The sequence below is a fragment of the Puntigrus tetrazona genome, unplaced genomic scaffold, assembly GCF_018831695.1.
Source record: "Puntigrus tetrazona isolate hp1 unplaced genomic scaffold, ASM1883169v1 S000001112, whole genome shotgun sequence".
NCBI lineage: Eukaryota > Metazoa > Chordata > Actinopteri > Cypriniformes > Cyprinidae > Puntigrus > Puntigrus tetrazona.
Genome location: NW_025048700.1, coordinates 63277 through 88610, shown reverse-complemented (window position 1 = coordinate 88610; position 25334 = coordinate 63277). Strand labels below are relative to the sequence as shown.

Below are 25334 nucleotides of genomic sequence, written 5' to 3'. Positions count from 1 at the left end.
CATCAATGGCATCATAAAAGCATGAACACAATCGTACGCGCAGGTATGACCGTGTAACAATGGTCTGATCGCTGTTCCTCTGATGTTTTCTCTCTTCTCAGTTTCCATTCCCTCATTCGCGCTCTCAAGGCGCCCCATGGCTCTCTCTAAAGCTGGTAAGCGCAGCCTCAGTAGCATGTAACCATTAGCGGCATGGCCGTAGCATGTCCGGTCGCTGTAGTAACACAAGGTCTCTTAATATCACTTTGTACCTTTGTATTCAACCCTTATGAAGTTGGTTTTGTTTATGAGGACAGTTCACCCAAAAATGAGCATGTTTGTTGCTGCGTTTACTCACCTCGGGCCATCCGAATGCGGAGCGCGCGTATCTTAAAGTGAAGAAGAATGTTAGCTCTCAAGTCAGGTACTGCCGGCACTTTTACGTTAAAAAAAGCATACAGGCAGTGCAAAATTAACACCAGTGTTCTAGTGATATATTGAGGAGTCTTATGAAGCGGAAAATCCATCAGTCCCTGCAAGAAACAGAACTTTATTTGCATTTATTGGCTACCTGTAATCCAGAGCTCTCAGAAAAGCTACCAGTGAGCGCCCTGCTTTGTTGGATCTGATATCAATTTCTTTTGAACCGGGACATTCCTTTTAGCGAGCTGAATGAACTAGTTCACTAAATGAACCGTCTCAAAGCTTTAGCAGCAACAGATCAACAAGTTACTCAATCAAAACTCACTTTCAAACTGGAAGGAGTTTGAAATAACGGTGTATATGATACTACGATGCTGGTTTTTGGTAACTCATTCAGGGCTCCAGGTCTGACTACCACTTGAACACTTGAATATACGTTTTCATGGTTTCTCATTGTTTGTGTAAAAAGCGTGAGCCGATGAAGAGGAGTTTATTAAGCTTTAAATGCTCTGGACATATAAGACTTCCACATATCTACATATAATAATATAATTGCCGAGTATGTTATGTCATTGCATGATTATGTAAAAGAAGTGAGTGAACTCTGAACCTGAAGATTCTGTTTGTGGAAAAATAATTAGATTCACCATTTAAATGAGGCTATTAATTAAAGGTAATAATGTTAGTTTCTTACACAGACCAATCGTTTGACTTAAACAAAACCTCAATATATACGTCCAGGAGACACGGGTGTTAATCTGGTCTTCTCTGTATATGTATTTTGACAGTAGCCATTGACTTGCATTTATAATTACCTGGGACCACAGTTTCAGCTAAAAAATCTCCTTTTATTGTTTCCTACTCCAAATAAATAAATGAATAAAATTAGTGCTGTCAGTCACGATTAACGCACACAAAATAAAAGCTTAAATTTGCATAATTGTACACACATAGTGCACATTTTGATATTTACATTTATATATTTTTTTATATTCATATACTTTATATTATAAATAAAAAAATGTGTATATATATATACAAACATATATTAATGAAAACATTTAGAACGTAATTAATCATTTAGATGTAATTAATTTTTAATTATTTGACAGCACAAAAAAAAAAAAGAATAAAATAAATAGTTTGCCTACATCTTGGATGGCCTGAGGAAGCGAGTGAGCAGACAGCACATTTTCATTTTTGGGTGAACTATCGCCTTTAACAGCACTTTTGGTATTGTTTTTGTTATATAATTTTACCTTTGTGTGTATTTAGAAGTTCAAAACCATGTTGTTGTCTGATTTATCTTTTTTTGTTGATGTCTGTTTTTGTTTTGTCTTGTTGCCGTGGTGACTGTTCCTCTATGTAGCTCTCACTCAATGCCCACGTCACGGAACCTTATTGAGGGTGATCTGAAACCCGTTTATTTTGTCCCTGTGTTTATTTATCTGTCCCCGATTCCCGGTCGTCATGTCTTTCAAACCTGATTAATTTGACCCCTAACCAGATGTGTGGGATACTATACTGAAATGTCATCTTTTGAAAGTAGTTATAGAGCAAGTTGTTGTTCACTTGCAAAATTAATATGTAGCCTTTATTTTACGTCATCCTAAACCTTTGGCTTGATTTCTTTTATTCCTGTAGGACATGCTTAATTTTACACTTCACTTGGAAAAGAGCAGCATGCATATTTTATTAAATATCTCATTTTATGTTTCACTGAAGAAATGAAGCCAAATTGGTTTTGAATAAGCGATGCAGTTGCATAATAGTGTAAAAAAATGTAAAAATGATTTTTCAAATATCTTAAACAATCACTGTGTGTCTTTTTTTAGCCCATATGTGATTATAGAATTTTAATATTGAATATTGATTTTTTTGTTGACTATTAACTATGTTTGGTTATATTTAAACACCAATCTGTAAATAGATATGCATATTTTGATCGCGTATATTTCAAGGTGATTTATTTTTAGATTGTTACATAATTAACTTTTATTTTAACAATTTGTCTTTGTTTTAAAGAGGGTGAGTACAACAGTGAGTGTAGCATGTATTGTGCTTGAGTAGATCTTGATTATTGTTTTATAAGTTTTGCGTGAACTGATTTTGTGGTTTTATTTAACTGTATTTTGAGTGACAGTGCAATGCATGCTCAGACAAATTTGGTTATTTATTGTTGCATGACAGTATGGTGATGTGGAAGAAGGGAGTAAGGTCGATGTGCCTGCCTTGTGACCTTTGACCTTTAGCATATACATTGACCCTTGGGCAGGACTGTTGAAACATACAGTCATCCACCTATTCAGTCCAAAATCAGTTTCTAAGAATATGAGTATGATCTAAGAGTAGGATTTTCAGGATGCCTACTTTAAACATGTAAAGCCAGGCCATAAAATAGTCAAAATAATCTCTCTTTTTTTTTTTATTGAACACTTAATTGAACATTTAATGAAATCTTAAAGTAAAAGTTTGCATGTGTTCTGTTTGTTGAGTATCATATTTAATATCACCATCTCTTATGGCTCTCATAGATGATGTATAGATAATAATATGGAACTCATACATGAGAAAAAAGAAAAAAATTAATATGCAAAAATATGCAATTAGGTGCAGTTTCTGAAAGTCCCAAACTTGTAAATCAATGACGGTATACCAGAATGCTTACATAAAATGTAAAAAATATCAGTTTTACTTTATTTGCCAGTAATATGCAATATAAATGCTTACATGTATGATCAAAACATATAATATAATGAAGTACAGAGATGATTGTGGATAAACAAACATTCTCAAAAGCCAGATTAATCGTATTATATATGTGTATATATATATATATATATATATATATATATATATATATATATATATATATATATATATATATATATGTATGGATAATCAAGTAAGGTTGCTTAAGTCCAGTAAGTGTTCATTTTGAAATATTTTATATTTTATTCAAGTTTTTGTAGGATTTCACAGCAAAAAGACGTGTACCATGACCCTCTTTATTCTAAAAATTATACTTTGATCCTTTAGAGGCCTAAATATGTGTATCAAAACAGGAGACGGTAGACTTCATAGGGTTAAAAATCATTGCACCAGGTTTAAAGCTCTTTAGCGCCACCGTGTGGTTGATTCTGTCCTTCAGAGAGAACCAATGTGGGGAAAAAAGCAGAGGCTGGAGAGTTCAGAGGATCCATACATTAATGTCGACCCCAAACATATTAGAGCGAGTGAGAAAGAGGGCACGTAAGGACAGATGCAAACCGAATTTCTCCGATCAACCAGAATCAGATTTCAAAAATGAGCGAGATAAGTTTAACTGTTTAATCGTTGTTGCTGTTGGCATTGGACTGAATAGGTTAATCATTGATCTTAGATTTAATTATCTCATCTGGTTTGCCTTTGATAAACAGTTGATTTGAAAGCTGATTGGCTCCTCTCCAAAGGCAGATAGCCAACCAGATGACAGGAATGGAAGATTCTTTAATAGTCCTTTGATGTGATTGGATGTGTCCTGATTTGACCTGCCCCGTTTATACAGATGCATATTAGTTTATATATTAGCAGATTCTAACAGGACAGTTATTTTTGGATTTTAAGGGCAGATACTGACTTTATTTCTGTCATCCTCTCTGTCTCCTCTCAGGGTTCGAATCCTGAGGACTTCAGTCATCTTCCTCCAGAGCAGAGAAGGAAGAAGCTTCAGTCGAAGATTGACGACATCAATAAAGACATACAGAAAGAGATGGACCAGAGGTACACAGACATGGACGAATACAAACTTCTTTATCCTGCCATACACTAGTCAAAATCTCAATGGATGCATAGGGAGCGATAAAGACTCTGAATCTTTATATTTTTACAGCAGATTGTACACTTTTTTCAGAATTTTATATTATTCCTCCCTAGCAATTGCTTTCATACTTTTAGGTTTTATTTATTTTTAAAAAATATTTATTTATTTACTTATTGCATTTACTTAATTGTTTATTTACTTGTTTTATTTATTTGCATACATTTACAACATTTATTATTTAAAGAATTTATTAACAATTTTATTTATTCGATTTTTTACACATTATTAACATACTTATTTGAATATATGTTTGCATATTTCCATCATTACTTTTAGCTTTTTTATTTTTGTTTCTTTTTGCCACATCTTAATTGTATAATGTTTAATATTCCCATTTGAACAAAATTGCATGTATAATTAATGTTTATTAAAGCAATATTAATATTAAGGAATCCAATTGTAATTTATCATAATTTAAAAAGAATTGGAATTGGAATTTTTTCCAACATTTTTAAGAATAAAAACATAAATGTAAATAAGTTATACAACTTTAGCGTTTCTGCTAACTTTAACATTATTAAATATAATATGAAATGGGTTTTATTAATATTATTATTAATATACAACGTTTAGTAGCACTTTGGAATATAAAGTAAATATTTGAATCTTTTAGTATTTTATTTGATTCTGTCGATTCCTTTATATTTCTGTAAAATGCACTACATTAATCCTTTTGGAATTTTCTGGACTAGATGTATTTTTTTTCGACTGAATGTAAATGCGTATTTTTTCTTCAGAGATGCTTTGACTAAAATGAAGGAAGTGTATGTAAAGAACCCACAGATGGGGATCCCAACAGCGTGGACCCTCGGTTAGCAGAGATCGCCCACAACATCGAGAAACTGCAGGCAGAGGCTCAGAAATTCGAGTGTGTGCCATTTAATACAGCACAGGCCTGGACTACAGATTCAGTTCGGTAGAACTGAGTGTGTGTGTGTGTGTGTGTGTGTGTGTGTGTTTAAGGGCTGGTTAGCGGAGGTCGAAGGAAGGATGCCAGTAAAGTGACCCTCCTCGGAGGACGAGTGCCCTGTCACGAGACCCAAAACAGCACACCACCCACCACCAACAACAACTGTGCACAGGACAGAGAGAAAGTACACACTCTCACACACACACAAAATGACCAAATGAGATCATTATCATTGCTAAAGGGGGCATATAAAAGAACATAGTTTCGTGTGTTTGGTGTAATGCAATGCGCTAAGACGCGTTCTCGCTTGCAGTCACAGTACTGTCCAAACGGGTGCTATAGTTATTGTGTGTGCGTGTGTGTGTGTGCATGTGTGTGATGGAGCAGTCCGGATGGCAGTTATACAGAGGAACCGAGTTCTGAGGTCCAGAGTAAAGTCCAGCCCGAGACGGCAGAGTCCGGAGATGAATTTGACGACCCAGATGAAGAAATGCTACCCACCATCGGCACTTGCAAAGCCCTCTACCCGTTTGAAGGTATTTCATGTATGAATGCACGATAAACAACATGGATACATAATGAAACGTTTCGAACCCTAGCGAGCTGCCTCGCTGTCTCTTGTCAAATGCATGCATGCAACATCGTAAGTAATAAAACCTCCAAAAAGCGATTTCTTATATGGGAATGTTTAACACTTTACAGACATTAGAAATAACCCTAAAACATACAGTATTTCAGTTTCGTTTATTTTGACATTCGATAATGTATCTATTCACGTTCGAATTAACAATGAACATTTGTGTGTTTGTTAACTGATGAATACTGAAATGCTCATTATTAAAAAATCATGTTAACTAATGGAACCTTATAGTGTTTCCATATTGAGGCCAGTCATTTATTTTTAAGACATGAATGCTTTTATTCATCAAGAACACAGTAAACTGGTCAAAAGTGATAGTGCAGACATTTAAAATATTATAAAAGATTAAAATAATGTACTTTTGAACGTTTTACTCATCAAATTATTCTTGTATCTATGTATAATAATAATAATAATTACAAGAAGAAACGTCTCCTGAGCACTAAATCATCATATTAGAAGGATTTCTGAAGGATCATGTGACACTGAAGACTGGAGATATGATGCTGAAAATTCAGATTTGCATCACAGGAATAAATTACATTTAACATTGTATTTGAATAGAAAACAGGGTAACACTTGTTAACTAATAACTATGACTTTTCCTTCAATAAATTCTTCATTTGCTGCTTATTAATAGTTAGTGCCTAAATTAATATTAATAGTCACTAATAAATGGTTTAGTAATATACACGCTTATAAACAACTAATAGGTGTAACCGTATAATAAAGTGTTGCATAAAATACTTATTTTGTACTAATATTTCAGAGTATTACTGATTTTACTGTATTTTTATCATATATTTATATTCATAGCAATAGCCAAAAATTCCTTGTATGGGTCAAAATGATTGATTTCGCTTTTATGCCAAAAATTAATTAGGATATTAAGACAATATCATGATCCATGAAGATATTTTGGAATTTTCTTACCGTAAATATATTTAACTTATTTTTTATTAATAATGTGCATTGCCAAGAACTTCATTTGGACTATAAATGAGATTTTTTTCAGTTTTTAATTTTTTATATTTTTTCGCACACTCAGATTCCAGATTTTCAAATGGTTGCATCTCAGCCAGATATCGTCCTAACAAACCGAACGTCGATGGAAAGCTAAATTACTTAGCCTTCAGATGACACATGCATCTTAATTTCAAAACATTTACAAAAATGACCGGTTTCGTGGTCCAGGGTCGCGTATTTGAATTATTTATTGATGTATTGATTTTCATTGAATTTCCTCTGCAGGCGTTAATGAAGGCACCATCTCGGTAACGGAGGGTGAGCTCTTGTATGTAATAGAGGAAGACAAAGGTGACGGATGGACGCGTGTTAGAAGAAACGAGGAAGAGGAGGGTTACGTCCCCACATCCTACGTCGAGGTCTTTCTGGACTCCAACGCCAAAGGTGCCATAACCTACATATGACCCAAAGCTTTAAGTCCTGTAATCTCAGAAGTGTGTTTGCGTATGAACAACGAAGGAGAAGGCTAGGGTGTGTGTGTGTGTGTGTGTGTATATGTGTGCGTGTGTGTGATCCTGAATCTCTCCAAGTGACTTTTTAGGCAAAACGGACCGATTTTTTTTCTAAAACCGAATGACTACATGATTGTATGTGTCTTAGCACATGATGGTTTTAGATATTAGCCCACCATAGTTTAATATGGCGGTCGTATCTTGTCGTTCTGAGTAGCAATGCATGTTAGAAATGTACAGACAAACGTAAACACACGCATATAAGAGGAGGCACGTGCTAGTTTTTTTACCGTTTTCAGATGTAAATGAACTTAAGGTCAAATTATGATGGTGTTTTCCCCCCGAAAAACCATTTTCGCAACACCAGTAATAATAAACAGTTTACAAGTAGCATAAAAAATATATTTGTGAAAAGCCCATCATTTGCTAATACGTCTTAGACTGACTTTTGACTTATTTAGCTGTATTATTTGCTCACGTTGTGTTCAATCTCAACACTTATACTTGATATTGATAGTCTAACCCTGGAAAAACATACGATGGATAGACGATTACAGTATTTAGTAATGTTGACGAATATGAATGTTTCATCACAGATGTGTTTTCCTGGAGAAGGGTGTATCTTTCTGAGGGTGAGATGGAGTATTAGCTGACTGCATTAACTGTGTGTGACTGATGAGATCTAGATTGAGTTGCCTTTGACTTTTAACATGGTTTGATACTGCACAAGTGTGATTGGGGTCTGACTTTTATTTCAGTTTGAATATGCATGAACCTACTTATGCCATCTCTAAGTTAGACTTGTCTGCAAAATGAGGTGCGAAGACACACAACCTTCATGCAAATCTAAAACGTACTAAAACTGGACCCGAATGCTCTGTTTCTGAGTGATTCTTGAGTTTTTCCACTGCATAAATGCATGTTTGAGTGTGTTTCAGGTCACATTTGTTCTTGAATTCAACCAAGAACACCGAATTACTTTTGCCAGCAAATCATGCATATTATAAATCATGCTACAAACAATCCAGTGTGTTTTTTATTGTCATTTTCCAGTTCATTTTGTAACTGCGCAGCTCATTTAAGCATATGTGCCATATGTGTGTGTTCAGGGGTGCATTTAAAATCGGCTTTTCACGCTTGTTATCGGTTATTTTTAACCCTGCATTATTTATTATTAGTTTATCAAGGGTTAACGTCTGTGTACACTCGGCACTGCATTTTTGAAATAACTAACACGTTAAAGAAATTCTCAGGGTTTATTAATTTGTCACCGTTTTTCAGTTGATTTAAAACTGTAACCATGATTTACTTAAAACCAGAAAACGTATTAAAATGTCACGGGAACAAATGATTAAATAATGGGAAATATGTTTATTATATGCGAGGTTTTGTAGTTATTAAAACTATTAAAAATAATTTTTTTTGAATCGGAATAAAGCGAAATAAATGATAAATTAGTAAAATTTGTAAAACTTGAAATTGAGAAAAATTAAATGTCATATGACAACTTAATAAAATTATGATTTTTTTAAAGCTAAAATAAAACAAAGAAAACAAAAAAAAAAAAATGACAAAAGCACATAACAAATTGCTAAAAAGACAAATAACAGCTCATTCAAATAATGAATAAATACTATAATGGTATAGAAATAAAAGTGAAACTACGCTGGTGTAAAATGCAAATGAATGAAAAATGAAACGAAGATAACCAAGGGTTAGTTATAGTTTGAAAAGCCTTTCACAGAGGTCATGAATTCATCCCTTCACCGAGTCTAACATGTTTTTTCTTTTGTTTTTCATATGTTTGTTTGTTTGTTTGTTTGTTTGTGTATGACTGCAGATTCGTAAAGTATGGAAGGAGGACTCAGTGGTTCAGGGCAAACAGCAGCCACATGTGAGAAAAACTACAGCCTACCCTCCATGAACCGCCCTAGAGTGAGACAGATGAGAGACAGACACAAAATAAAGAGAGGAACAGTGAAAGAAGCGAGAGGAAGAGGCTATAGAGACCTCTCGGCCTAAATTCTCCTGCTGTAGAGGAACTTGAACAGCGAATCAGAGAAATATTACGGCATTTAGATTTATTACCTGTCTGTTATTTTATAATGAGGTGAATATGATCTGCATATATCATTTTGCTTTACGGCTCTTCATCGCTGCTGAACGGCGCTAACGTTTCTTTCAGCCTGTGCGGGTGTATGTGTGTGTGTGTGTGTGTGTGTGTGTGTGTGTGTCGTCTTTAACAGCCTTGTGTCTGATTTCTTCACCTTTCCTGAACTCAAACCCTGGGAATGTTGTCTGTAAAAGGAGTTGAATTTCTGGTACATAAAGAGTGCTGCGCTCCATTCATATTTCTGATATATATATATATATATATATATATATATATATATATATATATATATATATATATATACTTGATGCTCAAAGATGATGTACAGTACACTACTGGTCAAAAGTTGGGAACAATTAAGATTTTTGATGTCTTGGAAGAAGCCTGTTCTGCTCTCTAACGCTGCATTTGATAAATGAAAAATGCACCAAAATTGTGAAATATTATTACAGTTTAAATTGTTTTAAAATGCAATTTATTCCTGTGACGCAAAATCATTCGTTTTGCTGCTCAGTTATGATTGGTGCTCAGATATTAACAATGGTTCTTATCATCATCAGTTTTGCTGCTGAAACTTTTTTTTCATTTTTATCCAGGAGTCTTTTATGAATAGAAAGTTCGAAGGACAGAAATGATCTGAAATAAAAATCTTTTGCAACATTATAAATACCCCTTCCCCCTTTTACCTCAAACCCTGAACGGTAGTCTGTTAAGGTTGACATTTTTAAATAAAAATAGACTACAGGTATTTTAAGTTGTAATCATTTTTCGCAATATTACAGTTTTTGCTGTATTTTTGATCAAATAAATGCAGTCTCGGTGAGCCGAACAGACTTCTTTTTTGAAAACATTAATAAATTGTAATTATACTAAACTTTTAGTGTATAAAGTAACAAAATAGCGATGCAAGCATGTTTTACAGGTGTATGCTTATCAACAAATCATGTTTTAAACAGCTACAAATTTTTTCATATATATATATATATATATATATATATATATATATATATATATATATATATAAATAAACTTGAAATCATTCATAAATTTATTTATATGATGTGAAACGTCTTTAAGTGCCAAGTTGCAAGCTGGAATCTTTCTCGAGTTGAATGGAGCGCAGCGTTACAGTTCTTCATGACATCACTCCTTCAGCAGGCCACACCCCTTTAGACCCTTTGACTCCACCTCCCAAAGATAACAGCTGCTGGCCATCGGTTGCTCACACGGCTGTAGCACACATCAGGGGCGGGGCTTCACTGGCCAATAGCATGTCTGCTTGCCCTGGCACCTCCTCTGTCTCCGCCCTTCCAGTGCAATTACTAATACTGTCTGTCCGTTTGCCATCTTATCCGACTCATTTTGATCTAACGTCCCTTCAGTGATTTTCACATTTTCAGCTTCATTTCATCTACTTCCCGCTTTACCGTAACCGTCCAATCATCATGCTCAAACGCTGTTATTGTTTGTCGGTGACGGAGGGGCTATATTTACACTCATGAATATGCTAATGTCCTGTTGATATGGGTATGTATTTATTGTGACAGCTGTTTTGTTCATGTCTCTATGGTTTTACCCTGTGGAGCACCCGTTCGAGAACCTCGCGACCTCATTGGTTTCGCCGGTTATATATATGTGTAACGGTTTAAATGTACTCTGAGCCAAATGTACAGGTTAACCAGACATTTAACATGCATCATGTGAGCTGTGAGCGTTTGTATGCCTCTCTTAACCTGAAGAATAGACTTTTTTTAATTTAACTGCTTTTCCCCCTTTTTATGATGTAATCACTGTGGTTTGACTAAGGGGAGGGGTTTTTTTGTTTGTTTTTTTTTTCAAAAAGATTATATTTTTTAATTTCATCATCTTCCACTGTTTACTCACATCCCTGAGGCACATAAATTTAGCTTTTCTTTTTTTTAATATCTGTTTTTTATTTCTCAGTCGTTTTGGGTGCAGGAGAGGTATTAGGTATTTTACTTTTTATTTTTTATTTTTTTATTGATTCTTAAGTAGGTTCAAAGCCCAAAACATCTACATCTCTACAGGCAGCATCACGGAAATGAAATTCCCACATGCCACAGATCTGCTGTTTAACGTCGAACGCTTTTATCACGTTTAGAAAGCGCTTATTGGTGGGTTATGATGCTTTACGTTAAATGAATTGAGCAGCCTCTCAGAATAACTGACTCACTCGCTATTGATATACCTGTAAATATAAAAATATGTTATGAGTAAGAAATGGTTTTGAAAGCGGAGAACATCTCAACATCTTGAAGAGGAAAAGGTCATTTTGTGTGTCTTCCGAACATACACACTTTCTCAAGTGCTCTGTCTCTTTTTGAGAACAAAATTGTTAAACAACTTCATTTCAGCCTTTTCAGCATTTCTATACTTTGCCGGCTATCACAATATAACATTCACATACACACCTTCCAGTGACGAGAATCATTCGCCTCGGCCCTTACCTGCTCTAATTGGGGCTTCAAAACACCATTCCCGAATCAGAGAATTATAAATATATATATATATGTATATCTATACGTACAAGTCTATAAATAAGAGTGAACTACCAATCCATGGTAAGAGTCTATTTTTAAATTTTGATTAATAAAAATGTCCCTTTTTTTTTTTCTCTGCTTTGCTAAATGAATTAAACTTTTTTTTTCTTCCGTTTGGTGGGGTCTGCCAAATGTTTGTTTTGCACTTTTTGTTTGTGTTCTCTTCGTTATGCTTGTGTTTTGAGCACTGAATACTTTGTATGTGTTAACTGTGCCAATTAAAGATAGAGGGGAAAAATCAATTAATTATTGTCTCGGTGTATCACTTTGTGTGTGTGTGTGTGTGAACATAACCATATTTTGGGGATAATTTTGTACAAGAAAGTGAGCTGAACCTGACAAAAACTCCTTTTGGGGACATCTTCATTTGTAAAATGTATAAAAATAAACTTTTTTTTTTGTATAAATGCTAAATAAAGCTCATAAAATCTATATATATGTTTTAGTAATTCTTAAGACATGAGACAAAAAAGGTCCGGGAAGTGTAACTGCTATTAGATGTAAAAATAATACTTTTTGAAATTTTAAATGTTATGAGGTTTTAATAATGTAATGTATTTAACACATTTATCCCTTTCAATTTATTTATTTTTTCTCATTATTATACCAAATCTATTACTCTTATTGTACCCTCGCAATATCCAAAACAGTGTGTCCACAGCGAAAGGTTCGATCATTCATATGCTTTAAAATTAATAAAAGATGTTTTAATGATGAAAAAGACCTTGTTTTAGGAAAGGCAACACTTAGTAATATCATATAAAGACAAGGTTGTTTTTTAGTGACATGCATGTTTAATGTAAGGTTTCAAAGTTTTGTCAGCACCATCAGATATTCATTAAAATGTAATAAAATCAGGTAATATCAGGGGCAGCAGTCACTCTAAAGGACTCCCTCGCCACAGTTCACCTTTGCAGAGTACATCACTCTCAGACAGGCTTTAAGTTTTATAGTTTTAGAATATTTTAGTCTAGATTTTTATATTTCCTGTGTCACAACCATGATATTTCAACGCCATCTTATTTCTGAGAAAATTATGAATTTAGATTTCTTTCTCCTGAAGCTGGTTCCGTTAACATCTAACATTAATAGAAACAAAAAAGCAACTACATCAACTCTTACGCTCGTGTTAACTTTATAAACAAACGTTAATACAAAAATATTTACAATAATTCAGAACAAAATATGTATGAATCCGTTCATTTAAATTGTACTAATGTTAAAAGAACACCGCGAAACCATTTTAACCTCCATTGTAGTATCGTTGAGTAACCTACAAAAATATATATAAAGAAAAATTGAAAAAAATATATATATAAAGAAAAAAATTTGGAATCGAGTATTAAAACACAACATACATGGTACTGTTATTTTGAAACACTGCATGGGATTGCGATTACTTCCTGAGCAAGAGTCTGTGACGTACTTTGTTGCGTAGTTGTGATTGGTCGACACGTCAGATATGCAAATGAAAAGCAATACGCCGGGCTTAAGGATGGTACAAAATAACTTTAAAAAACCCACAAAACCCAATAATACGTGTATAACGTATATGTAAACATGTTTACACTACAACAGGTATTAAATACGATAAGAATGAAATACCTTTTTCTAATTTTTTCAATCGTCACCGTCGTTGAGCATTATAGGCAGCTACTGACCTTTATATTCTCTGAGAATGAACAGGTTCAATCGTGTTGTATGAAAGGAGAGAAGGTTAGCACTCCCCTTGACAAGGATGGAAGAGGTCCTAGTGGCCTTCAACACACATACGGTTAAGGCATTGCCACCTACTTCGTGGCATCTCTAACCAAGTTTTTTTTATTGTTATTTATTTTTTTTATAATACTTGGTTTTGTTTTATTGTTGCATGAAATGCATTACAACACAACTCAAAACCGCGCAGCATTCTCTCCGTGGTAAATTAAACCTTTAAACAACAAGAAAGAAACGATGCTAAAGATTTATAAAAAGGACTTTCCAACATACCTTTTCCTCGCACTGGGCAGCATTCTGGCCAGGCAATAACAAAATAATCCACAATGTTTCTATCGAAACCTGCAAATTTATTATGAGAGTGAAATAAAAAAGAGAATGAAACGGTCCGTGGTTTAAACAACGGGATGTTGTTCCAGGTGGTTTAAAAATATTTATCCTATTTGAAACTTTACCTTTCTGAATTGTTATATTTAGCGATGTTACAGTTCATCAGCGTGATCATATTTTAACGATATTAAAGTACTTGTTATTACTACTAGCTTGTTGTTAATGCTTGCGTAGTCACGTGGTTTAAGATACTTTTCTCAGCGCTGGTCAGGGTGATTGACCGATCACAGAATCCCTTATATAGATTATTAGGGCTGATTTACATTTGTGTGTCGGACATACAGTTTTACATTAAAACTTTTAAACTTTACAAATCGGCTTGAAAATGAGCCACCGAGCGACCCCTTTGAGTGCAGTACACTACCCCACCAATGAAACGATTGATAAAATATCGCGAGAGTCACTTGAACGAACGAGCGGGAGTTGCGAGACTTCCATTTTCAAACCTCAGGCGTATGACTTGACGATGCTTTTCTTTGTTTACTTAGATTTTTCTCTTGTTAAAGTTCTGTAGCTTTCGAAAATAGTTCAGTTTTGAGATAAACCGCGATTAGAAACGATGGATTCAACAGAAGACGATATTTCCGCTCGGGTTTTGCTGAGGAGGGTCCTGCACACAGAGTTACCCAGATCTCCTGTGACCAGAAGGTGAATTCATTTCAAGTGTCACTTAAGATTTCTACACAAATAAAAACGCTCAGCATGATTTAATTTTTTTTCTGCTTACTTTTAAATGGTTTTACGCGCACAGTATAAAATATGTAAACAAACAAACACGTTAATATTTGTTCGAAGTTAATGAGTAACGGCTAAATACAAAAATGCTATAAAGGAAAATTATATTATTAATATACTAGTTGCAAATAAAATGTTTTTGTTCGTTGTGAATTAAAACCATCAGACGCAACAATATAAAGCATCCACATAGAGACAATTGTATTTTCACTATTTTGTTATATTATGTATTCTATAAAGTTTGCGCATTGATTTTTATTTGTGTTTATATGTATTTATTATATATGTTTCAGTGCATCAAATGTACGGCGTAGCGTCAGGCTAAAAAACACCCCTGGGCTGGAGAGTCCTGGATCTGCCTTAAGACACAGACTCAAGAAGAAGCTCCATGAGGTATGTGTGGTGTTCAAAAAAACGATTTGCTGTGTTGCAAAAGCACTTTCTGCACGATTCCATCCTTGTAATGTTTCTCTCCTGTTTCAGAGTGCCTCCTCGTCACCCCTGCCTTCACCCAAACGGACGAGGACGTCGGTGGCAAACGCAAACCCTCCTGCCCCTGCCCCAGCCCCAGCCTCAGCCTCAGCCTCGTCCTCTGTGTATGATGAGGACATGACCACTCGTGGGCTGCTCAGGGGGATCATTCAGATGGGTGAGTCAAAAAAAAAAGTGAAGGCTAAGAAACACACACCAACATCCAGGTGTATTATTAAAGAGATACTCCATGGTCTCATAGTCGAGGTATGTTATGTATATACCAGAGTTATTAAGTATTTATTATTTTTATCTTTTATTGTTTTTAGCTTTTATTCTTGCATTTAAATTTTTTTAATTTATAATGAATTTATTTATAATTTTAATTTGTATTTAGCAGTCATTTATATTATTTCAGTTTTAGTATTTTTAGTAATGCTTTTTTTATCATTTATTAATTTATTTAGCTAATAATTATAGCTTATTTTCAAACTAATAGTTTGTTTAATTTTATTTGCAGTATTTAGTTCACTCAATCTCCTATCGCATTATTTCTTTTCTTTTTTTTTTTTTTTTAATTAACATTTTAACAATTATTACAGAGATTTTGATCATTTTTTTACACCCTGAATATTTGCCAGTCTTTAACTGTTTACGCGTTTTTAGTGCTTATTATAACCTATATGGACATAACTGATAGCTAAATAATCAGATTTAATTCTTCAAAAAAAAAAATTCTTTAGAAAATATTACATTTGCCCAGTCTTTACTCAGACAGTTTCTAATGATCCTCCTCTGTGTGTTTCAGAGACCGAAGCATCCCTGCTGATGTCGGGTCAGCCTGCACTTCAAGAACTGGAGCTGAATCCAGCCGAGTCCAGTGCTGGAGAGGCAACGTCAGTACGTCTTTAATCGCATGTACTTGTAATCCTCTTTATGTTGTGCTCATATGCGTGTGTGTTTTTTCCAGTGAAGGTCTGTCTGGCGTGGAGCTGTCTGACCTGACTCTAAACACTGAACCCCTGACTCATGTGGTCAGAGGCCTGACCCGCAAGAAAGCACAGCGCGTCTTCAGTGTGTCGGCGTTCGAGGAACAGTTTGATCAACTGCCAGGTGCTTCATTTCTTACGTTTGTTTGCAAGACTGTCTGTGTTTGGAATTGGATACTGGTGTATTGCATATATTTTGGAATATTGACAAATAATTCGTCGCATGTTCAAAGTCACTTAGTATCATCTAACACCTAACTTTTTTTATATTCTCAGGCAAAACGGATGACGTCTTGCATGTCTTTCATAAAGGTGACATCTCTCAGGAGAAAGGAGATGCTTCTCAAGATTTAGATTTGTCTTCTGGTTCAAAAAGGTAAAGGCTTTTTAATTTATATCTCAGTAGATTGGACCATTCACTAAAATTGACATTAAAAATTAAATGTTATGACTACTAGCTTGTTGTTAAAGTTATTACTAGGGCGGCATGATAATCATTAAACTGATCATCACCACAATTATTTTGCATAAGCATTTTTTAATTTTTTTTTATTTTTACATTTATTTTATTCTGTTTGGATTTCATTAAAATGATCGCACTTTTATATAAATACAAATCAAGAAAATAACAAGTCTAGTGATTTATTTTTGACCTTGTTTTGGTTCTAGAAATCATATAAATACTCATACACTTACATTTAAAAGCCGGTATAACATGAACATTCTCTCAAAAGCTAAAGCAACAAACTTTTGTAATATTAATTCTCACATTCCCAAGTTATGTTAAAACAACAGCGCAAGTGTGATTATTCAGCCGTTTCAATTGCAAACAAAATGTTCGAAGTTCATGTTTATGGAGATTAGCCGTATTAAACATTCTTACTGAGAAAAAGATCGTAACTCCAAATGTTTGAAGACGTTTTTAAAAGTGGTTGCACATTGTTGCCAGGTTGGGGAGATAAAAACACTGGACTATGTGCATCCATTTAGAAAAAAGCATTCGGACAATTTTTCTTAAATTAAGGCTTTTGAGTGTGATTTATTTAAGTTTATTTTCTCTCAGTGGGCTCAACCTGACCTTGAAGACCCCATTTGTAGAGAAGCGCACTCAGAGGGCGGGGCTTCAGAGGAAGGTCTCTAATCGGAGGCTGCAGTCTGTGGATGCTTTTGATGAGGCCGTTCAGAGATGCCTGGAGCAGGGTCCTAACCAAGGTTTGTATAAACTCTAAAATTTAGCTTTCTTTCTATTTTGTCTGTATTTAAAATGGTTTCTCTCTTCTTTAGATCACTCTGTATTTCAGGATGGAAAAACTCTAGAAGATTCTTCCTGGCAGAAGTTCACTCTCGGCCTCAGTGATGTCACAGAGCTTTATGTCCAGTCTAAAAAAGATGACACAATGGGACCTTCTGCAGGGAATGAGAGAGAACATGAGCTTGAGGGACCCAGTGAAATTCCTGACTCAGAATCTTTAATTCGAGAAGAAAAAAAGATCATGAGATGGAATCACAAGATGAGGAAGAGGTGGTGCCTTCATCCCAAGATGATGAGTGTTTGACTCCAGAAGATGATATTGTACTTGCTCCAACACAGGCGATGACAGAACCACTTCCTGAATCTCATGATATGGAGCTGCAAGATGGAGAAATTGTGGAGGAAGTTGAGATTGGGAACGTTGTGGAAATTGAGTACGAGAATGTTGTGGAAACTGAGGATCAGGAAGTTGTGGAAATTGAGTATGAAAGCGTTGAGGGTGAGAACGTTGAGATTGAGGAGGTTGAGGAAGTCCAGGATGAGGAGGAGGCTGAGGAAGTCCAGGATGAGGAGGAGGCTGAGGAAGTCCAGGATGAGGAGGTTGTTGAAGCTGAACATGAAAATATTAACACCTCAAAATATCTAGAGCAAATAACCCGTAGAGCTCACCGTTCAGAGGGAGGAGGTGCTGTCTTGGGAATTCCAGGCACCACGAGAGTCACAAAGAGTTTTGGAGCTGGATTGAACCCCAGAGAGAAAGGTGAGGACAATGAGACTGCATGAAGTGAAAAAATAACAAAGTTCTCCAGTGACAACTGAAATTAATTGCTAAATTCAGTTTGTTTGTGGGCTAAAAACCTAATGTGTTTCTGTTCAGATCTTTTGGATTTTGTTGATGAGGGCAGAGAGAGTTTACAGGATGTTCCAGATGAAGCAAGAGAACCACTGGGCAGCCCTGGGTTTCCTCGGCTCCACCCTGCAGCAGAGCTCAGCACACCAGAGCAGCGGTCACAAGAAGAAGACCTGGCTGAAGATGACCTGCCAGAGCTTGCAGGAGATGATGACGACGCCCAAGAAGAACTGAACCAATCAGAGGAGGAGAAGGAGCTCATGCACTCTGTACCAGCCGATCATAGCCCTGAATCTCCACAGGAAGAGGAGGAGGAGGAGGACGACGAAGCAGATGATGGTGATGATGGTGATGACGCTCTAAGTGCAGGTGACACCCAGTTTCACATCCAGCATATCTTGAAAAATTAGTGCAGTTAATTCATTTTAAAGGGTTATTTAAAAAAAAAATTAAATAATAAAAATCACTCTTGTGTCATTTCAATCTCTTAACACCTTTGTTCATCTTCAGAAAATAAATTATTTTTGATGACATCGAAGACCTATCTGACCCTCCATAGACAGCAACACAACTGAAATATTCCCAGGTCCAGTAAATACTGTAAAACAGTCCCTTTTATTTTCTTTACGCAAAAAAGGATTCTCATAGCATCGCAAAACTGAAGTTGAGCTACATGGACTGTTTCATCCATGTATTAACGTTACCCTTCTGAACCTGGGATCATTTCAGTTGTGTTGCTGTCTATGGAGGGCGAGATAGCTCTACCATGTCATCAGAAATATCTTAATTTGTGTTCTGAAGATGAACGGCGGTCTTAGGGGTTTAGAGCAGTAATTAATTAATGACAGAATTTCTAACGAATTGGTTTAAAATACAACACATTAAAAATGTGCAAAAATTCCCTTATCTTTGTACTAAAATCCTCTAGTTCTACACTTAAAATGTTACTCATTCTGCATTATCATTACTTGTAATATTTATTTGTTAAATATATAATTACAGTGTTTGTGTGTATCATTTGTTAGCAAATTTTACCCAATTATTAAAAAGAGCCATTAAAAACAATGATTGCTTACAAATTAGATACAAATAGGATAACTTGCATTTACTTTGGCGTTGTTTTTTAAATTTTATTTTAGAATTGTCCATGAAGACTCCTGCATTTGTAAGACAGAAAAGGGTTTTCGCAAGTCCTTCCACGCAGACTACACCAACAGTCCTCAAGGAAGTGAACGCTGGGTAATTTACCAACAACGTTCTTCTTCCTGACGTCCTTTTTAGTTTCCTAATGCAAACCTAAAACCCATTTATCTCAGTCCTGCCCCTCAGGTTGCCAAACGGGCCCCCAGACAGAAGCGTCAAACAGGGGTTGATGTTCTTCCCAAGAGTTACGTCATGAGTGTGTTTAAACACTTTGCCAAGACCAAGGTGGCCAGTGACGTGTACCCTGCCATTAATGAAATGTAAGCCCTCACTCAACAGTTATTTACTGCCTCATGAATATTTGAAGTTACATTTGTTGCGTGTTCTCTCTCTTAGCCTTAAGAAGTACTTTGAACGGCTAGCAGATGATCTGGAGGCATATGCCACTCATGCCAAACGTAAAACAATTGAGGTTGAAGATTTCGAGCTCCTAATGAGAAGGTAAATATTAAGAGGGATAGTTACATTTACCCACCCTTAGGCCATCCAAGATGTAGTTTGTTTGTTCATCAGAAAAGATTCTGAGAAATTTAGCATGGCATCACTTGCAGTGAATGGGTGCTGTCGGAACGAGAGTCCAAACGGCTGATAAAAGCATCACAATAATCCACAAGTAATCCACACCGCTCCAGTCTTGTGAAGTGAAAAGCTGCATGTTTATATGGTAACCATTAGGAGGTTTTTGCTTTTAAACAGTGTGCACATTTCTCTCTTGATTCAGATGAGATGAGTTTTTCACTGGAGAAAGCAGTATTATTGATTAAACTCTTTTCACTTCAAGATTATTAATTGATTGACCGGAATTATCAGGACTTCGTTCTTCCGGCACCCATTCACTGCAGGTCATTTACTGCTCATTTGAGATGTATGAGTTGATTGTTTTTGTATACTTTTGCAAATTTGCCTCTTTATCAATACTTGTTTGTCATATTTGTCTTAGGCAGGGCTTTGTGACAGACAACACGCCTGTGAATGTACTGATAGAGAAATATCTTCCAATGGAGTATCGGAAACTTCTCATCCCGGTGGCCACCAGCGGAAACAAAGTCATCCCGAAACAAAGAAGGTGAACATGCAGATCATCCTCCTTAAACACTGCAGGTGGCTCTGCGTGCGTTCTTGTAAATATGTTCAAGACAATAAATGCTTTGATTTGTAAATAAAATGTGTGTAATATATATATGCAATTTGTTTTATGCAGGACTGTTAAGAAATATGCTTTCGGTTTTCCATTTATTTTTTCCAAAATGAACATTAAAAAAAACAACAACAACAAAAAATGTAAATTGCAGTCCCTGTCTTATTGTGCATGATTGATCTGCACACAGTATTCCAGAGACAATGTGTTTTTCATAAGCTGTCCTCAAAATAATTTGCCTCAGGAATGTTTATCCCTTAGAAAAAATATAAGCCACAAATATTATCCTTCTAATTCTTTTGTTGGAAATAATTTCAAAATCTGATAGTTATAGAAAACTAGAGTATTGTTTACTGTGCACCATGCAGTGTATACTATATACTAACTTATATACTGCATACGTCCAGTTTTGTGTAAATTTGCTTTATTTGTTGCGCTGGAAATGATCGTATTGCATTCTGGGACACACCATCCTGTAGAATCTGTTTGCATAGTATATTAAAGTTAATGGACAACTATAGGGTGTTCCAAGAATACAATATGGAATATACTGTGGATGTCATACAAACTGAGAAAATAGGATTATGCAGCGATGTGAGTTTTATATATGCATATACTTTATTTTCCATCTAAATAAAAACTGTTTTAAAAATAATGCAATTTTTTTTTTTTTGCAGTGACAAATTATTGCAATAGTAATACCTCAGTATTCATTCCACATTTAATTAAATATTTTGAATAACAATAATAAAAGATTTTTAAATTAATATTGAATGGGGAAAATATATGCAAAAAATTCTAGAAATGTGTTTGCATGGTGTGTCCACTAGGTGGCAGTCACATTCCATCACAGAGGAGTTTAATAGGCATCAGAGTTGTCTAAAGAGATGCTAATTGGTCAGTACAATACTTCAAAATGCACATCACTGTATACTCTATACAGTATATAATATACATACTATATCACTAGTAACTATCACTTATGATTAGATCTCGTGGAAGGTTTAAACTTTATGCATTCGCTTATTTTTTGTAATTAAGCGGCTATTTTTAAAAGCAATAAGGACATAATATCGTTATGCCTTACCTGAAGCTAGCAAATGACTAATTCTAATACTAATACTCTTACTTACTCTTACTCTTATTCATACATGCTCATTTCCACCATCCTGCCAAATCTTGATCTCTTATTCACAGCCTCTTCTACCTTATTGGTTAAACGACCACTTAAATATGACGCAATGCTGTTTAGAAGAGTTTATGCGAAGTTTGAACCAAGTAACGAATACACCATTTCTTAATCTTTCCCTCCAGCTTCTTTCCCTTCACTAATGACCGAAGCAGACGTGTGTGTGTGTGTGTGTGTGTGTGTGTGTGTGTGAGAGAGTGTGTGTTTTACAAGGCCAAGTCTGTTTTTGAGATTTGCAGCTCCAGACAGACGCTGGATTCCTGTTTCTTTCAAAAACTCTCTCGATATCTCTCGCCTTTATTTCGCGTCAGACTGAATTTAGACGCAGATCTTTCTATTCCAGATCCGGCTCATGTTTCGCACCGTTTTCATTGCGTTGTCGCTATATATCGAGTCGGCTATCCAGATGTCGGGTCCCTGTGGCCCTCTGGGGCCCCAACCTCCTCCTCCTCCTCCTCCTCTTCTTCTTCTCCTCTTGCATGCAGTGACCCTTCCACATTCTCCACGGTATGAGTCAGCAGTGCAGCGGCTCCAGCAAACTCCATCTATCATGTTGAGTTTCATTACAATGTAGCACTTAAACCAAACATTGCTCGAAAAACGAACCTCTGACAAGCCAATCTGTTCTCTGTCTCCTTCATAAAACCACGAACGTGGGTCACACAGAGCCGGAGCGGCCAGAACGCTCACGTCATCTCCTAGCGCATGACTCACCGGGTGAGAAATGATCCTCGATGTGGCTGGATCCGCGAGCGAACACATTAATGAAATTAGCCGACTTGTTGCTTAAGATGCGTTTTCACTAATGGAGATAATTGTGTAAAATTGAAATACCATGCGATCTATCTTTTAAAGTCAACAAACAACGACCCTATTCACTTTCTTTACACAGTAATTCTAAAGAGGAAACCGAATCTTTCATCAAACATAACTTGCTCTGCTTCTGAAACGACTTACTTTTTCAGCTGACATCATTGAGCCCTTGCTTTTTGGCCCCTCCCTTTCACCTACTTGCCATATAGACACTTTTAAACCAATTTCTGATGAAAAAAAGTTTTTTTTTTCTCTTGTGGGGAAAAGATATATAACACTATGCGAGTAAAATAGTTTGCAGATGTTTCATGTTGACTTTACAAAGATTTGTTTTGTAGTTATCTCAACATGGTGAGCGCTGTATTGAGGGGAAAATCTTAGAGAGTAACTGCATTCCACTAAGAAGCGATCATCTTTAGTCTCTGTTCCACAATGAGAGCTTTAGAGGTTCAAGGGTGAATGGGCTTATTTGAAATATACTGGGGAGATCTTTTATGTTGCAAAAAATAATAACAGTAGGCTATTCTGAATTCAGCCCAAGTCATGTATTGCATTTCAGCTTGAAACCCCCTAATGGTATACAAATTTTCATTCATTTGTACTTCTTAAAACGCCTTCGGGTGGGTAAAATACACGTTTTTTTGGTGGGGTACCCCCTGATAAAATCTAATTATACAGTTGCAGGTACTAAATATCACGTTACTAGTGTTACTTCACGTTACTTTAACCCACAGCCATGAAAAACGTCCCGCCGAAAAAGCTTTGAAGTAGTACAATTCAGTAAAAAAAACCGCACGTGTTTGAGTGTTGCTATGGATACTCGCGAATGGCGCCGTTCTGAAAACGCTCAATTTAAAAGTTCAAAGTTAAATTCAAAAATACCAGTGAGTTTTTTTTTTTATTTTATTTTTATTTTTTTTAAACCCTGTTAATTTTTAAAACGAACTTTTAAAACGCACGTTTTGTTCATCGCTTCGTTTCTGTGGTGTAGCCCGCCCCGCAAAACCTCATTGGTCTTCATATAGCAGAAATGTGTTCCGATTGGCTATTGTGAACAAAGTATTTGTCGCTGAGAAGTTTGAACTGTCAGTTTGGAATGAATTTGCAAATTTAAGAGTAAGTCTAGAATAATTTAAGAATTTGTAAACCTTTAACACGCAAAAGAATAAATGTGGTTTGCATACAAGTATCAACAGACAATTAGCTACTGTAGATCGTATTTTTAACATTTTATGTCATTTTTTTTTTGGTGAGATGTGACCTCAGCCTTCTTTGGGACAACGTAGAAAAGACATTAGCAAATCATCCAGCTATAAATCTCAAAGACTGAATGGTCAGCTCATCCAAAACAAACAGAGCAGAGTTGTGGGGTCCTCGTTCGTGGCTGGTCACTAGGCACGGATGTTTTTGTGTTGTTCTGTATCTGTTTTTGTGGTGTTGCGTGAATGTTTTTCGCTCTTCTGGCTGCAGGAGAAGTTTCCATGTTACTGGCGCTTTTTCTTGCTTGTTCCTGCCAGAACTTGGACCCAGTGGACCCAAACCAATTTCATCATCACTGGGGGACTGAGTCACACTGCTACTCAGCAAAGAGAGTGAGAGAAAGATCTATTCGGCCAAAAATACATGAATACTACACACCAGATGGGAATAAAGTGAAAAGTAAATAGCAAAACGGAAAGAAGGTCTAGAATGTTCAATAAAGCTTGCTTTCTGATCTGACCTGGTCAGACCCTTGCACTCAATCAAGCACCACTCATGTTTTCTATGCAATCTAGTTAGTCATACTGACCACAGGCGATTTTTAGCTAATGCAGTCTATCAGTTTAATATGGTTTTAATCACATGCTTTTTTTTTCTAGGTTTCTGGTGAGTAAACCATTGCATATAAAGCCATATAAAGTCTCAAAGACCACAAAACAAGCCATTTCCAGAGGTGAGGCTTAGAACTGTTTCCCAGAGCACATTGTGGCCTCTGTTCATCAAGTGGACTTTGTAGTGTCTGGACATCATTTGAAGTCCTTATACAGACAGTGTGTTTCCTCTCATAAAGATGCCACGGTCCACATCCACATAGAATTCCTCTCAGCGATCCAGGTCTGGAACATTCCAGACCTTTTCCATTTTGATTTTTATCGCTCTTTGAAAGAAGAGTTAGTTTAAAATGAGGCCTTTCGCGACTTTCCCAACCTGTGTGACCTCGTTTCATTAATGGAAAGTGAGAATAGAAATTCTGGATAGTGTCTCAGTCAATGCATACTAGAGCTTAGAAGCTTTCAAAAAGGGTGCTTAAGTACAGTTAAGTACGTAAAAACTGTTTTGAAGTATGCATAGGATTCATATAGTGTATAGTCTTAAAAAAATTATACAACAACTTTGTTAAAATATCTTAAAATAAACTTAAGATATTATATGAGATATAATTTTTTTTAACATATTTTATTTTAGTTATACGTAGTTGCCCAGGCAATATTTTAATTTAGTTGACATGACACTGAAAAAAAAAAGAAATTATTAAATCCTAGACCAAATATGGCAAAACAAACAACAAAATTACTCTGGCTAAAATGAATGAAAATTTGTACAAATATGAATAAAACAAAAGAATACATCAGTAATGCTAAA

The 25334-nt window shown here is 35.6% G+C and overlaps 1 protein-coding gene, 1 non-coding gene and 1 pseudogene across 2 annotated transcripts; all 3 read left to right on the top strand.

Annotated features, from left to right (window-relative positions):
• The first annotated feature begins 101 nt into the window (after window positions 1–101).
• On the top strand, window positions 102–7882 carry LOC122341124 (annotated as a pseudogene).
• Window positions 7883–13660: 5778 nt separating this feature from the next.
• Window positions 13661–13788, top strand: LOC122341125. The gene has a single exon (XR_006250428.1). It is a non-coding gene; the product is annotated as a U6atac minor spliceosomal RNA (small nuclear RNA).
• A 3969-nt stretch (window positions 13789–17757) lies between these two features.
• On the top strand, window positions 17758–20971 carry LOC122341123 (centromere protein T-like). The gene is made up of 6 exons (XM_043234463.1): window positions 17758–18279; window positions 18397–18738; window positions 19509–19608; window positions 19686–19832; window positions 19909–20013; window positions 20513–20971. The coding sequence occupies exons 1-6, from the start codon at window positions 17766–17768 to the stop codon at window positions 20640–20642; spliced, it is 1338 nt and encodes a 445-aa protein (XP_043090398.1). The 5' UTR covers window positions 17758–17765; the 3' UTR covers window positions 20643–20971.
• Window positions 20972–25334: the final 4363 nt, after the last annotated feature.

What these genes read in the sequence shown, in the direction of transcription:
- LOC122341123 (XM_043234463.1), top strand. Translation starts at nt 17,766, where the DNA reads ATGGAATCACAAGATGAGGAAGAGGTGGTGCCTTCATCCCAAGATGAT. An exon ending in ATTGAACCCCAGAGAGAAAG is followed by an intron (nt 18,280 to 18,396) that starts GTGAGGACAATG and finishes GTTTCTGTTCAG; the next exon opens with ATCTTTTGGATTTTGTTGAT. An exon ending in TTCGAGCTCCTAATGAGAAG is followed by an intron (nt 20,014 to 20,512) that starts GTAAATATTAAG and finishes TATTTGTCTTAG; the next exon opens with GCAGGGCTTTGTGACAGACA.